The sequence below is a fragment of the Aplysia californica genome, unplaced genomic scaffold (genome assembly GCF_000002075.1).
Source record: "Aplysia californica isolate F4 #8 unplaced genomic scaffold, AplCal3.0 scaffold00057, whole genome shotgun sequence".
Taxonomy (NCBI): Eukaryota; Metazoa; Mollusca; class Gastropoda; order Aplysiida; family Aplysiidae; genus Aplysia; species Aplysia californica.
The window spans coordinates 905327-921913 of NW_004797327.1; the positions used below are offsets into that span (position 1 = coordinate 905327).

Sequence of the window (16587 nt, forward strand, 5' to 3'; positions counted from 1 at the left end):
CAGCTTCAGTTTGTCTTTTCCTTTATGCCTATGCTCAGGCTTGGGAGGGGGAGGTGGGGTTGTGTTGGTCTGTAAGCCCACTCCCCCCCCCCCCCCCCCAAGTTCCCGTGGGTTCTTGTAATACCGACGTCAATTCGTTCTCATATCTGCAACATGTATTTATAAGGAGGTTGTTGGATTATTCTATTTTGCCCAGATTATCAAAGTTTAATCATAATATTATACTTTATATTTCATACGTTCCCTCATCTTTAGACCGTTGAAGTCTATTTAGCAGAACGATATTTTCTTTAACGAAGCAACTACATTTGTATACACATGATTGAGAAAAAAAGTAGTTAGTATTTTTGATGGTGCTGAGAACAAACGTTAAAAAAACCCTGCGATTTTAAGCTACCCCCCCTACGCGCTATTATTAAAAAGTCTAGCTGCAAGTCTTGTCTTCTGGTGTTTGCAGAAGGCTTTCTCGTAAGATAGTGGCAAGTTTTGATATATAAAAGAACAGAAAAGAACAAGAGAACGGAGGATAGGAGTTACAATATATAATGGTTGCTGACACCGACCAATGTCCAGATGTCGACTACGTTATGTAGGCTAACAACAGAACACTTCTTCTCATGTGTTTGTTGATTTACCTGTGTGTGTGTGTGTGTGTGTGTGTAGAAAGGGGTTGGGAGGGGCGGGGGGGTCTTTGATAGATCAAGCTCAAATAAACAAGCCAGAAGTTAAGGATGGAGTTTTTTTTCGGGGCCGGAGGGGGCAGGGTAATATCCCATTGTACTGGGGTCAGTGACTGGATCGTACCACAGGTGTTCAAGAGCCAATACCCACGTGTACCTACTGTGCCGCTGGACAATCACGTGGCATCCAAAAACAAATGGCCGTTTAATCGCCTCCGGGTATTATAGCCTAATATGATCACGCACTTCTCAATGGTTTTGTCCAATGATAATGCAGGGCTTATAGTTTTAGTTTTTTTCTGTTTTCTCTTCGAAAGAAACGTCATTTGTACTGTATACCGCCTGGTGAACACTTGGGAACGTCATTTAATCAAGTTGTTTTACCAACGTTGTGTCTCTTTGGACATCCAGTAAACCTCGCACAGTAATAGAAAAGGAAAAAAGAACAACTACTAAAAACGTTGCCAACATTTGGATAAACCTGCTTGCAACGCGATTTTTTTCTGAAAAATGTGCTTTGAACAAAGAAGAATGGCTGACTCGAATTCTATTTCTGATTCACCCCCAACTAATGTGAGTATTTTGGAGTTATTTATAGTAGTAGTAGTAGTAGTAATAGTAGTAGTAGTAGTAGTAGTAGTAGTAGTAGTAGTAGTAGTAGTAGTAGTATATTGTATTATTGTAATACTTCAAAACTAAAAACAAGGTGCATTTGAGTGAAAAGAGAGGACTTCACCTGACGTCAGATTCATTTTCTCAAATATACGTAGGTCTGTGCATTTTCTCCTTGTGGTTTTAATTCAGAGAATGCAGGCCATAGCTACAATAATATTTAAAAGTAACGTCATTATTTCATTATTTTTTAAATATTTGTTCTTCATTTTAAAATTATTTTTTTATATTTTTTAATAACTTTTTGGGAGTCTTTCTGCTGCTACTATGTTTATGGTTTTATAGTCACGCTCTTCGCATTTCAATTCTAAGAAAAAAAGGAGTATTGATTTCCACGTGTGAAAGAATATTGAGTGGCTCTGTTCAACCTTTATGCTTTGGCATTATTAAACCCAATATAGACAGTATTTATTTATCCTGTGAGATATAATGTGCTTGTAGAAGCGTAGAACACAATCTAGCCTACAACACATCATGAACATTATTTGTCTGGCAATATCTGGCCCTAGAAAGCAGTAGGAGTAGTTTAAAATTGTCTCTTATCGTAGGCCTGTTCAAATTAAGACGTTAAAACATTCTCAACAATACACAGCTCCTCTTTGTCCATGGGGAGACAAACCAGCTGACGTCAGCAGAAACACAACAAAGGATACAGAGAACGGGGAAAACACCTCGTGGCGTTTTCAGTTTTATTATTTCTTTGTTCCCTACTAGTTTTTGTTTGCTTTTACTATTGACAACGAATGGTGTTGTTGTTGCTTTGCGGATGATGATGAATAATGTTTCCTGATGTTGTTGTTTGTTTGAGTGATGACGATAATGAAAATGTTGTATTTTTGCCTGGTGATAGTTTTGCCCTGATGCAGACCTATTGTGATTTCGAGTTTCCATGTTAAACTGGAAAGGGAGGGGGGGGGGGGGTCTTTTGTTTATTATACGCCCCCATCGACACAATTTAGATCAGTTGTATAATAATAAAACAAATTGTGTGTGTTTAGTTGGAGGTTTGCCAGTCTATGCAGGCTTGGGGCTTGTGATCAGTTTCTATTTTTCCTTTATGTACAGGCGTGGGAGGGAGAGGTGGGGTTGTGTGGGTCTGTGAACCCCCCCCCCCCCCCCCCACGGAGGATTAAAAAATGTTAGTCCCGTCAGGTCACTGCCTGCAGCCGTAACTTACTTGTTAACATAATCGTTACTCATATTTGATGTAACCAACATTGCATCATGACACACCCCTCCCCCCTTCCTCCCACACATCGCTTTGTGTAACGTCATCCCCTAGAGCTTTTTCGGTGTAAATACCGCCGGCGCTGTTGTTACTAGTGGTGTGCGAGTAAGCGAAAAATCTTGGTCGAGTAATGATCGGTTAAATGCAAAATTGTTCGGTTAACCGATGAAATTGACCGAAAAAATTTTCTCGACCAAGAAATCTAGATCGAGCAGGGGTCAAAAGTCATCGCAGCTGCGCTGTAAGCACGCATTTTTCAGCTGATGTCTGGATCTAAAAATAGCCTAGCTTTTGGTCTTCGTCGCTTCGCGCGGTATAAAAAATAAGAGTCAAATATATCGAGAAGATGCGTGCAAAGTTAGTTAATTTGTTTAACATGGATTTTTATTTCTCCCTTCCGGGAATTGAAAAAGTCGGGACCACTCGTATTATTGCGAGAGAATGGGGGGGGGGGGGGGGGGGGTTCTAAGCTAGGCCTACCTGTGTGAGAGGGATTAAAAGTGGATAAAAACTGGGGAAAATCATGAATTCCTAAGGTTGTCGAGATATAGGCAAAAGTTGTCCGAATCCGCTGGTCCGGTAGGCCTGTTCTTCAATCTTACCTCCTTTTTTTTGTTTCTTCGCTCAGTTTCCAGCCCAGATCGAGCATATTTTATTAATAGGTTAGGCTAATTCATTGTGCTGGTATTTATTAAATGTGTTTTTCAAGAAAAGTAAAGATCTAGGCACAGAAACAAAAATCAGCACAGTAATACAGAATAACAAGTTGCAGATCAAAGTGGAAGCGTTGAAATTAAGTAAAAAGAGGAAAGCATCCAAATTACTAAGATTGAGAATGTGAACAAGTCTAGATCGGACGAAATATTCTGGCTTAAGAGGTCAGAATGAGAGCAGAGAGAAATGAAGAGGAACTGAAATAAAGACTTGGTTTGTATAGATGCCAGTGGGTCACTGGTTTGCATGATATAAATCAGCTGATCGGACAAAGTGAGAACAACAACAACACTAGATCTAGCCTACAGACGATGCGTTTCAAGGTCATGTAGGGCCAGACGTAGATCTAGTAAGCCTACGATTCTGCTGCTGGCATGTTGGAGGGGCCTGGGTTTACGGGTTTTAATACGTTTTTATATTGTTGTTGCTGTACTGTCAGTAAATCATTTAGAAAATGGTACCAAAGATGCTTTTGGAAGAGAGCGACCTAGCGCGAAAAGCTCGCGCATACGCTTATCAACGAAAAGACCCTCATATTAAACCTGGCTAGATCTAAAAATAAAATGTTCCGTTATGAATATTGATAAGTTGACACACTTGTCTCGCTTTCGTGCTGGTGGCGCGAGACATTTGCCAAGTTGTTGGTTTTCCAGGAGCACAGCCATTTCAATGTCTTTTACCCTCAGTGCAGTTAAAAAACCGCGACAGTCTAAAAATAAAGAGTGGCTGCTGGGTTTGACATTCAACAAGATTCCCAATTGTGTATCTGATAGTAAATATACTCTTGGGCAGCTATTTCCTAATTAGAATATACGACTTTATTCTATTTTGACTAATAATATGACTTTAAAATATGTTTGGCATTTGTTTGTCAGCAACAAGTAATTTTAGCGTTTGATTGCTATTTGTTCGAACAAATTTCATCATTGCCAGTTTGAGGTTTACCCAGGAGCCAGGAGCACCATTATCCCAAAAGCCTAAACGAACACAAAACCGCGACCGTCAACAATTGAAAAGGATACTAGCTTTTGTACTGAATAATGAGCTCCCAGTTCTACTATTATATTAAAAATATATCTTACAGAATTATAACTGTTATTTCACTCTTTTTAAAGCTAGAAGTTTGCCGTATTTAAAAATGAGGCAAAGATAAATATTACGTTTCGCGTTTGTTTGATAGTGACAATCAGTTTTGGCGTTTGATTGATGTTTGTTCGAGTAAGTTTCATATATCTGATTGCCTGTTTGAGTGTTACCCAGGAGCACCATCCTCGGGAAAGCCTAAATGGCGAACACAAAAACACAACCGTCAAAAACTGAAAATGATACAGGTTTTTATACTGGATAATTAAAACAGATTCTACTATCATGATAAACATACATTTTATGAAATCGTAAATGCTTATTGCATTTTGTTAAAAGTTTGAAGTTTGCTGGTTTTCAAAACGATGCAATGACAAAATATGGGTTTCGCGTTTGTTTGATAGCGACAATTAATTTTGGCGTTTGATTGATGTCTTGCTCGGTCAAGAAACCATTTTGGTCGGTTTACTCGACCAAGAATCTTGCTCGGTTAATCGAAAAATTTGATCGATCAATTGCACCACTAGTTGTTACCGTGGCCAGCAGTACGCTGTGGTCGATCAGGCGGGTAGACCGCCGTAGCGCGATAGACCTTCTACTAAACTTGCACTTATTATTAACAAGACTGGGGTGTCGTGACGGAACTGGCTGCCGTGACGTTAACGTCACTTCACGTACACAGCAACAACGGTTCTGTGTTCTCCGAAAGTTATCTCTAATTCTAATGCCGGAGGTAATAATTATTTCCGTATGGTTGCTTATCAGATTATTTTTTTACAACAAAAAAAAAACCGTATTTTTTTCTGTTCGTGAAAAATACAGACAGATAACATTAACTGCTTCAACATTTGTTTATATTTGTTCAAATACAATGTACCAGGAAGAAGACATCCATGTATCCACGATGAAACTGCACAGCTCCAAGAGGAGATACTTAAATGTGAAGATGAGATATTATCTATACGCAAAGAGGAGCTGATACTCTCAGGAGACAAGGAGTCGCCGACACAAGAAGTTTCTTCTCCTATACGCGAAGGAGAGCTCGTCCAATCTGAGGAGGCATGGGTTAAATTTCACGAGGATCTTGCACAACGGTTAACAGCGCGCTACGAACGGTTGGACCCTTTACAAGTGGAGGAGAATGGTCTTCTTGATGAGTCGTCATCCTCAGATTCCGAGTCTTCAGACGAAGACGAGCCCGTCATGTTTGTCGTGGCTGAAGAGTAGGGATTCATGCCTTTAACAACACCGGAGGAGACAAAACTTTATCATAAAAGAAGTGTCTCCATCAGCGCTGCTATTTAAAGTGTTTTATTGATGTCTCAAGAACCTCATCACCAATCATTTAAGACTATGTTAAAAGAGTACTGTTCATGAGTAGAACCTCATCAGTGTTTCTTTTCAGGTACAAATTTATCTGGAAATGCCTTGAAGATATTTTTGAATAACAATCCTGGACAGGACAGATTTTAAAAAAACCCAAAAAACTGGAAATATCAACAGTTCCCCCACGATGTCCAACGTTAGCGCAATGCTTACCAACGGTGGCTTGGTCACCTCAGTATGAAAGATTGAAGAAAACCATAAGACATGTTGTAGTCGTTGTTGTAGAAAGCTAGAAAATGGGACTAAGAGAGGATAAATCTCGGGAAAAGTACACTACAAAAGCTGACATCGCAGAACGAAAGACCTTTGAATGATGGAAGAGACAGCAACAGTAAAAGAAATGACGTATATGTAGCAGCGAAGATTTGCAACAACTTGAGACTCGAGAGTAGCACAACCCAGCAGAAAACAGCACATTATTTCGTACTAACTGCACTCGGTACTCTCAGATAATCATTTCTATCAGATTAGTCACATTTGCCAACTGCATGGAACCAATAAATTAAAAGGACCAATAAAGGTCTATAGAACAGATTAAGACATTGGGTTACGACTCTTTCTCTCTCTCTCTCTTGCTCTCTCTCCACATATATATATATATATATATATATATATATATATATATATATATATATATATATATATATATATATCCATCTATCTCTCACTCACTCTCTCTCTTTCTCTCTCTCTCTCTCTCACTCACTCTCTCTCTTTCTCTCTCTCTCTCTCTCGTGCTCTCTCGTGCTCTCTCTTGTGTTTGTATGGGCGCGCGTGCACGTCTTTCATTCCATAGTATTGTCCTCAATTTGTGTAATTATCTGATGTGCTGCACCAATTTATTTATTTACCGAGCCTATTGTTATAATGTGCGGATGTTTCGGCCAAAGGCCTTTAAAAATCGATAAAGTCATCTTGAAATTTTACAGCTCTCTCTCTCTCTCTCTCTCTCACTCACACACACACACTCTCTCCATACAAAGTGTATTCTTTTATCCACCCCCCCCCCCCTCCCTCAGCGCGCCATTCCATCCTTTCTGTCTCTCACTCAAGTGAACGATGAATCAGCTATGAAAATCTACATGCACATATTATGCAACCAGCTATGAAAATCTACATGCACATATTATGCAACTACAGCATGGGCTCCAGCTATAACATGGTTGCCGGTGAAAACACATGTGATAACACCTTTGTTGTAGTATAGCCGAACCCTGATATTAGTCAGGATTTAATTAAATTGAGGCCTACATAAACAATAAGTGTAATAAAAAAAATAAAAAAACTTTTATCGAATAGGATCGATTTTATTACATAGATTTCCCGACTGTCAATCTACCAGTATCAGTACCTTCTTCTATCTTTTCTGGTTGTATTTTCTGCTCCTCGTTTTGATCATTCCTTTTCTAGTAGGCTACAGTAGGCTTTATAATCTTAGTCTCACATTTATACATATTACATGGAGGTTGACCAGATCATTCATTTGTAAGTCTTTTAGCAAGTTAACCATGAAGACAAACTTTTTCACCAAAGTCGGCAGAAGTTAACACACCGATCAAACAGTTTTTAGTCCTTAGTAATTTTGCAACATAGTGCAATCAGATGCAGAAATAATTAACAAAGAAGTTTAACGTGTAAAATACAGTGCATTATTAGCATCCTATGATCACCGTACAGCTGTCCCAGCGGTTTTATGAACCAAAAAACCCCCCAATTTTTATTAATTAAGCAAAGTGAGCCCAATAATGTGAAATTATGCGATCCTGTTAAATTTAACAAAGAATGATAAAGGATAATAATCAGAAACTATGCAAAAAATGATCAAATTTTGCTAAATTATGCGGGTGCATAAAACCACTTGGACAGCTCTGCGACTGTTAAAGTGTTGATGCTCTGGAGTTTATTATTTTGTCGTACTGGCCCTGCATACTGGCGACAGCTTATTTCACTTTGGTGTAAATACAAAGAGGTAAAAATACAAGGCTACTAAAGTACTTGTACTGCCTTATGTTGTAATGTAATAACATTTGTAGGCCTAGTCAAAGAGGTAATTTTGATAATTGTAGCCTAGGCCTACCAATAATTATTACCTCCTTGATGCATGTAAACCATAATTTGCGTTGATTACACCAGAGAGTTTACACTCTCTGATCACACCAGGCGCGAAAGTCTGGCAATACAAACTTGGCGTCACTTGTCGCATTGTCTTCCGCGTCCTCAACAACAAAACTTTGCTCCCCAAGTAGCGAGAAGAATACGCGACGAGTGGCTTCTTTTGTGCTCTGTGATCAAAGTGCTTTGAATTGAAGGTGAACCTAGCGCATGCAACCTGTGTACTGCAAACATATCTTTCTTATTTAACAGTTTGATGAAGACTTTCGTCCAAATGCATTATTTTATTCTAGACGTTTTGGTCTGCAAGAGAGCGTCTCACGCTTGAACAGTCACCACAGTGCTTCACACTTGCTTGACTTCACTACTTTACTTCCTGATTTAGATCTTTTCATTTCGTCAATATAGATCTAGATATCTAGGTCTAAATCTAGATCTAGATCTAATATTTAGATCTAGATCTATATCTATATCTATATATCTTTAAAATAAATACTTTCAATGTTCGTTTCATAAGCATTGTGCCACATTTTCCTATGTGAGGACTGCTTTTATAAATTGTTCTTCATTTTTTGTCCTTTTTCTTAAAATTTTAACTTTTCACAAGAGAGAATCTAGATCGACATGGTATGAATATATGAATTTTAGTAGTTCACTTCCCCTGAACCCCCCCCCCCCCCCCCCCCCCCCTCCGGCTACTCACATCGTCTGCCCTCATCCATACACACCCCTCCTTTTATAAAAAAAATCTCTTCCCCAAGCCCACTGTTATTCTTTTAAGGAATATATGAAGTGGTGAGAATAACCTAGATCTATTCTATGTCTCGCTATTCTCACCCCCTCGTTTTACCGGAAATGACCCTGGGGGGAAGGGGTGTTGGTAGTCCTTTTTTTTTAAACTGGACTGGAGAGGCAAAAAATGTTTTTTCGTTTCGTTCCCAACCAAATGCAGTAAGCCATCAAGGGCCTCTAGAGGTGATTTTATTGGCCTGCGAGAGGTCAGGGGAGTCGTCACCACATGCCCACACCCGGGTGGCAGCTGTTCTGGTGAGAATAGCGAGACATGGATTTTTTTCTCACGCTGGGTGAGAACTCTAATAGGGAGACATGACAGTTATTCTGAGAATAAAGGTGTGGATCTGTCACCTCTGTATTTTTTGTTATAATGTAATCTTCTTTAGTTTAGTACCGTCTCGTTTGCTAGGTATTGTACCAACTACCTATAGAGAGCCTTTTTATTGTTCATTTTTATGTATTTAATATTACTACATTACTGAAATACATCATGCATGATGTATCGACTTTATTCCTCTTGCAAATTAATAGAATAGTTTTGTTTAAATATTGAATGGTTTTTCTTTGAGTTTTATATCACACAAAGATTAACAACATTTTATAGCAATTTCTGCACTTAAGAGTTTTATCTGTGTGTGGCGGTGAAAGTAAAAATTTATTTGATGGCCTCGATATTATTTGTTTTAAAATAAAACATGATAGTATCGCCTAAGGACAATTACAAAGAGGAATATTATATTATGAGTTGTCAAGGTTCTTGGCTTTGTGTGCTGCTAAGTAGGCCTAATCAGTACCAGCTATCTTTAAATAATTCAGGCTGCAGTGCATATTATATATATATGAACAAAATCATTTTTCTGTATTTTTTTCAATAAAATAAAATTTTATTTCAAAAAGATCACTCATCGCACTACTAATGTAAACAGTGGGAAGTTCCCATGACTTCAACCTCTATGCTGCGACCTTGATGGTTTTCTCCTTTAAGAGTTGAATCTGTCCATTGAGGAAAGAAGAAGAGCCTATGAATTGAAATTTTCCTTCCTTTTCCGCAATTCTTCCCAGTTTAAATATAAAATATTTTACAAGTTTCAGGCTGCAAGAAGCAATCACCATTTTTGTTTCTAAAGACAAATCAAGAAAAGTCTGCTTTTTTCGAAGATATAGAAACAGTGTAGTGTAGGCCTATACAGCTTTTATGTTCAGTGACAGTAGATCTAGAGGTTTCTCAAAACTTTACTTCGTACAGTGGAACTCGGACTCAAAGAAAGTAGACGCAGTTTCCGCAGTTTTTCGTTATTTAAAATCAACAAAATAGCTCTCGGATTCAGCGAACACATAGGAGCGAACTGGGATTCAACAAAGACGTTTGTAAGCGTTTCGGGCATGGAAAGTTTGATGAGATTGAGACATGTCGCAATCATATCCACACCTTCCCCCCCAGCTATTTGAGGTTATTCTAGACATAGATGTTAATCTACGTAATGAATTGCGTGATGGTCCGCAGAAACAAACATATCGTCACCTCAGAACTCTTTTGTCCAAAGTATACTTGAAGTAAAGTGGCACTTTGGACAAAATAGTTCTGAGGCGACGATTATAAGCTCCTCATTGTGACGCAATTTGTTGCTCACATTGAGCTGCTATAACCTATCCCTGGGGTTTTATGCACCCCACATAATTTAGCAAAATTTGATCATTTTTCGCATAATTTCTGATTATTTCCCTTTATCATTTTTTGTTAAAATTAATTTCACATTTTGGGCTCAGTTTGCATAATTCCAGAATTATTTTGCACAAAACCGCGAGGACAGTAGGCTACAAACCATCCGATTCAACTAAATGAAAGATCAAACAACACGACTTTGTCATGTCAAAGTTTCACGTGTACTGTCTTCTGCACATCATACAGTCAGGCTCGGACAACTCAAACATGATAGGGATTGGCAAATGTATTCCACACATTATTCGGGTTTAATGATATAACAAAAAATTTAAGTGAGAAATATCAGTCGGGGAATGGCAAATTGTACTAACTACCTGTGGTTTTGAGTTTTCCGTGTTCATGTTTTTTGTGCCCGACTGTATAATTGGGGTACAGAGCCGGAAATAACATGTTCAAATTCTTTTGATTTGCATTTTTAAAAAAAACATTGCAAAGATTCCATTCAGATATCTAGAGTCATGATTCATGATATCAACTTTTGACATGGTTGAATGGAAAGTATGTAGGCCTACAAGAAGTTAAACACTTTTCTTCCGGATAGCAAAAAAAGTTGACACCCTACTCTTTTTCTGTCTTTAATTAAAAGGCTGAGACTTTTTTGCATATATTTATATGAAGAATTGTTTTTCCAATGCAACACAATGTTACTCTGACAAATAAGATTATCTGATTTTTCGATGTTTTTCTGAGAAACGTATACACTTTACTTTTGGCTGACTGTGTTAAGATCAGAATCTAGACCCAGTAATGATTTTGTTTTCAAAGTTAGAGTACATTCAGTAATCTAATATTCTTTAGCTGGTTTAATACTATGACTAGACTAGAAAAATGTGGAAAGAATTCCACTTTTACCACAAAACCTGCCACTGTGCTATAGGCAAGGTGCCCATATTTAAACGATTCATTTCTAGCATAATAGATTTTAATACCACTGGTAAAGAATAGATCTGCGGTACCACTTTTGTCAAGGAAAAATGTGGTTGTTTTAGACAGGTGATGCTCGCAACAAGGTCATAATAATTATAACAGAAAAAAAAACGCAAGGGGGGAAGGAAATGGGAAGGTTGTCTTTAGTAGACGTGTTTATCTTAGATGGATGCTTGATAAAGCTAGTTCGACTGAATTTATAATATTCAAATAGTGTTGTAACCATAATAATGAAGCATATATATATATGATATTATATTATATCGGAGCTGATAAGTCTACCGGATTACCTATTAAACCTATATCCATGTCAGCAATTTACCATACTCAAGATGTTCATTCTTTGGTGTCAGGAGCTTTGCTCAGTAGTGATATTTCATGACAACTTTTTCTCCAACAGGCTCAAGATGTTCGGTGTCGCTGTGTCAGTTGTTGTGAACTGTATCATTGGTGCTGTTGTGTACACCCCTAAGCTGCCCACGGGGAAGGTGTGGATGCGACGAACACACCCTGGCAAGACAGCTGAACAAATTGGACAGGACAGTGCTATACCCATGGGACTCAGCGTTGTGGCAACGGCCACCATGAGCCTTCTTTTGCGCTTTATTTTGATGTAAGTATTATCATGTCATTGGTGCTTCTAGAAAAATGTGTAGACACAAAATGCTTTTAACTCGCCATTCAGCATAGGGTTTAAAGGAGTTACTCATACAACAACTGTATCCTTTTGTTCTGTTCCGACATTTTATATTTGTGTTACGCCGCAGTGGAATCAGGCTCTTGTCAATTTTGGGGCATGTAGAGTTATTGGTATCATCTTAAAGCGTGCTCATTTGTCTTGCTTTGGATGAAAAAAATATCCTTCTATTCAGAATACAAGTGGAGATATTTGCGAACGAAGGAGGAGGGGTCACCTAGTTTCAGAGATAAAATTAGCGAGAAAATTGCTACCAAAGATTAGTTATTTCCTTAGCTTGGGAGTCCATGGAAACTGAAAATTTACTTCTTTTTTTTTTTGTGGTCTTTTATCAACGTTTCTGAGTAAAGGCAACAGAGAAATGTGTTCTTTAATGGGCATGAAAAGTGTTGGGCCGAAAAACAAGAATTCGATAGAAATTAAGAAACGGACAGAAAAATACCAGTTTCTTCTCTTATATTATTTTGACGTGCACCTGATTTCACCACGCTGCATCACATTTTAAAGAAATACTATCAGTACGGACACACGTAGGCTGGCAGAGGAAATAAACATTGTGCTATCCCACCAAGGAAACAGTGCAATTCTCCCATTAATGAGATACAATGTATTCGTTCTACCCTCTTTGGCGTAAGGAAGGTATCTTGTCTACTTTTTTGCTTTATCTCTACTGTCCGGCTCTTTTCTGTCAGAGCTACTTAAAAATCTCCTGCTGACACATAAAAGACGAGGGCTTCCTCGGTAGAGACCATTAACATTCCTTGTATTATACAGTAGTCTCAGCCTCAGATGGCAGTAACGAAATGCAAGGTCGAAGGCAAACAGGATCTTATCCGATTCATCAGGGTAAGAATGGAGAGTGGCTCTTGGCCATGCCCGCAATTGGTAATATGATCTCCCCTTTCTTTATTTCTTATGATGAGCAAAGAGTGTTTTACCTTGATGACCAATTACAATGGTCTCTTTATAATTTGATGGGACATGCCGTTTTCATTTATTCAATGAGTCTCAAGATCTAAGTTGATTCCACTATTCCTTTTCATAATCTCTCCTAAATTTAGTTTTCCATCACTGAAGGAGTTCCCTGTTCATATCCTAATACCAATAACAATTCAAAGAGGTAAGGCAGGCTCCCTGCCAACTGATGACCACATTATGCAGGCAACTGGACAGTCCATAAATATCTAAGATTCCAGACTATCTAGCAAATCCGGACGCACAGCTGAAGGACAAGTGCGATAGTCAGGGAAACAAAAACACCGATGAGTTCTCAGTTGAATGGGATCCAGTCTGATTTGGCCTCGCAGGCCGTACCCACCTAGTGTGTGTTGTAAGTTCAGGCGAATGGCCCAAAATGTTAGTGTGATATTTGAGCAAACGAATCTGTCAACGAGTTCACACCTCAGCTTGATCGTTTCAGGGGCAAACATTGTCTTCTCTCATCAAGATTTACTATTGAGATGTTATCACATTTAAAAGAACGGATGATCTGTGTTGTAGTGGGCAGTACAATCATCACAAATTTCTGCTGTTCAGTAAATCAGCTGTGCTCACGCTGATTAATTTTAGTTAAGAAATCATTACAGTAGTCTCCGCCTAAACGCACGCCATACAAAAGCACGCTCCGCTCAAACGCACGCTTTCGTCATCTGACGGATTTTTTACTATATAATTTAGACGTACAAACGCACGGTCACTCCCTCTAAACGCACGCTCTGATCCGCGAAACACGCTGAGACATGTAAAGCTCGGCAATGGGAAATTTTCACAACAACCTGCACAGCCTGCATAAGACAAGCCTCGAATTTACTAGAGAACCAGATACTGGATGAGCGTGCCCCTCACGCCGTGCAAAGAGAGGGAAAGACGGCGTTTACACACCCTACTTTCCACTGACGCATAGGTCTCGGTCTAGGGCTGGTCCGTTAAATTTTTATTTTATTGGGGGGGGGGGGGGAGACTGAAATGTTTTTTGATTGGTCACTAGAAATGTATCTTTGAGAGAAGGTTTCTGACTGGAGTTTGTTTGAGTGAATACGTGTAATGTTTAGTCTAGGCCTGATGCGTAAATGCCGTAAAACACTAGACAGGCTTCTACAGGATTAAAGATTAGCCAAGTAAGCCTAATAAGCCTTTATGAAAATGTGCCGCCTGCTATGATTCTAGCTTATAACGTAGCCTACTTGTTCAACGAATCACAAGAGAAAATATTTCTCGATGATGATTCTGCTTAAATTTACGGCGGTGGTCGCTTGGAAAGCCACGTGGCTGGTCCGTCATCTCTATGACTATGACTATCACCAACAGTTTCCTCTTAGGCTAGATCTATCTGTTCCCGACGTTTATAGTGCAAATTCATTACATTGAGTTTGTCCCCCCCCCCCCCCCATTCAATGCCTTTGTGTTCTTAACCCCAGTCGGGGAATCTTTCATAAAACAGTCACGTGTCGTCACATTATCTGCCAAAATGACACCCTCCCCCCCAAGGGAGGTTACTAGAGTAATAAGGAAATGAGATGACTGCGTCCCTGCCTCCCTTTACTAAGGTTCATGTAAACGCACGCTCCGTGTAAACACACGCTAAGGAGCCCTCCCGAGCACCATGCGTTTAGGCGGAGACTACTGTATCTGAAATCTTAGTATTTCTAAGTAGAATTTAGTCCCTTTGAGGAGGATTTTAATGCTCACTTTAATTTAATAAAATTATGTTATCTTAAAACTGCAGGTCTTTCAGTGAAATGGGATCATAAGCAGTGGGATCTTTGATTCAGACTACTGTATATCTCGTTGAACTATTTATTTTTATATTACAATAAAATATATTGTCTTCTCACTAGAAGTAATGAAATGAGTATGTGCCCTTTGACTGTGTTTTTGTGTGATTGTTTTACTCATTTTGTTGTGTGTGGCCATTCCACTGTGTGGTGTGTTTTGTGCAGTCATAATCCCTGTCTTGTGTGGTGGTCTCACTTTTGTATTTTTTAATTGTTGCAGAGATTTTTTCAAAGTGAAGGTGGCCCTGGATGCTGTTAAGTTTGCAGTTGGTCTCTCCTGCCTGGTGACTTTACTAGAGGTTCCCCATACCCTGTTTTCAAAACGATCTGTTGATGCTTTCATCGTCGACCAGCTACACAACATTGCCACTATGACCGCAGCTGCTGCCTGCATTTTTTACTTTGGATAATGCCTTCTTTGCAAAGATCTGTTCTAAATATTTTTACTCCATGTTTACCGGTATTCTGGAATAGTTATTCCTGTTATCTGCTTTTTTGGCCTTGTAACTTATCCTGTCTCTGCATAAGTGTGTCTCTACAGTCTGTCATATTTGCTACCTTGTATTATGCTATAACATGTTCTTCCACTTTCCTAATAATGTTATAGACTTGCCAGTAGGGATTTTTACTGAAGTTTCTTTGCGGTATTTTTACTCAGGTCATTGATGTCTTTGAGACAACACTGCCACACTATTCTTTTTATGTAATATATGGATCAAAACATGTTAGTTTTACCGTTTTAAAGTGTCTTTACCTATTTGAATGCAATGTTAACTTTCCTGTTATATTTTTTCCCGAGCTAAGTGTGGGGGTCTATTCACTGTGCATGGCGCAGTGATTCAGCTCTTGATCTTGTATTTCAGAACTTTAGAATTCAGCCATTGCTTGGAATTTCACTGTACTCTTTTTTAAAGGAAGTTCTGTGAGACTTTCTGAAACTGACTCTTTCTTTTATCAGAGATGGATGTTGAAAAAACATAGGTGTTGCCTCTTACGTGTTAGCTGTTTGTGAAGGAAGGAACTTTTAGAAAGTCAACATCAAATCCATAGATCAAAGAGTTTCCACTTTTTTCTCCTTTAACATTAGAAAAAGATTTAGTACACTGAAGCTGTGAAATTCGAAGTGATGTTTAATTTCAATATGTTTAGTTCGATTTAAGTGAAGTTTAAAAAAAAAATAATTTTGTGACTTTCATTTTGCCTTCTATTTATATCTGTGAGGGAACTTAGTTTTAATTTGAATGCAATTTCATAAGCCCACGATTTATTCCTCTTGGTAAACAGTAGTATTTGCTCAGGAATGTATATAGACATTTTTAAAAATAACATCCCCCCCCCCCCAAAAAAAAAATTCCTGATTTCTTTTAACTTGAAAGGTTTTATTTTAAAATAACCTATTGCATCAGGATATGACTATGAGTATCATACCTTGTTCTCATGATAGTTGCCATGACCACCTAAGATTGGAACTTGATGATTTATGGATGATTGGCATATTAAGTTTAATTAATTGCATCATACCCTCAGGAGATAGAATATATTAATAATGTAATATGTGAGGCATCGTGGTGAATTCAGGAGCTTGTCAAAAGATGAAATCGAAGAAATATATGCCCAAACATTGACGAGCCCCTGATTTCCCCATGTCATAACATATGAATCATTCTTTATGTGAGACTCTTGACCTGTTTGGGCTTATGTTGACATCACAATGCATTACGGAGGCTTTTTCTCTCTGTGTTATTCACTGCTGCAGCTGGCATTTTCTGACATGCATTTTTCCTAATTAGTTACAG

The 16587-nt window shown here is 38.5% G+C and overlaps 1 protein-coding gene across 2 annotated transcripts; it reads left to right on the forward strand.

Moving 5' to 3' along the window:
* The first annotated feature begins 1106 nt into the window (after positions 1–1106).
* Positions 1107–16142, forward strand: LOC101851394. 2 transcript variants are annotated; one of them, XM_013079599.2, is made up of 3 exons: positions 1107–1253; positions 11721–11933; positions 15012–16142. In XM_013079599.2, coding segments are annotated over exons 1-3 (405 nt in total). In that variant the 5' UTR covers positions 1107–1251; the 3' UTR covers positions 15202–16142. The 2 variants fall into 2 exon arrangements, with proteins under 2 accessions (XP_012935053.1, XP_005093109.1); XM_005093052.3 differs by lacking the exon at positions 1107–1253 and adding an exon at positions 7957–8072.
* Positions 16143–16587: the final 445 nt, after the last annotated feature.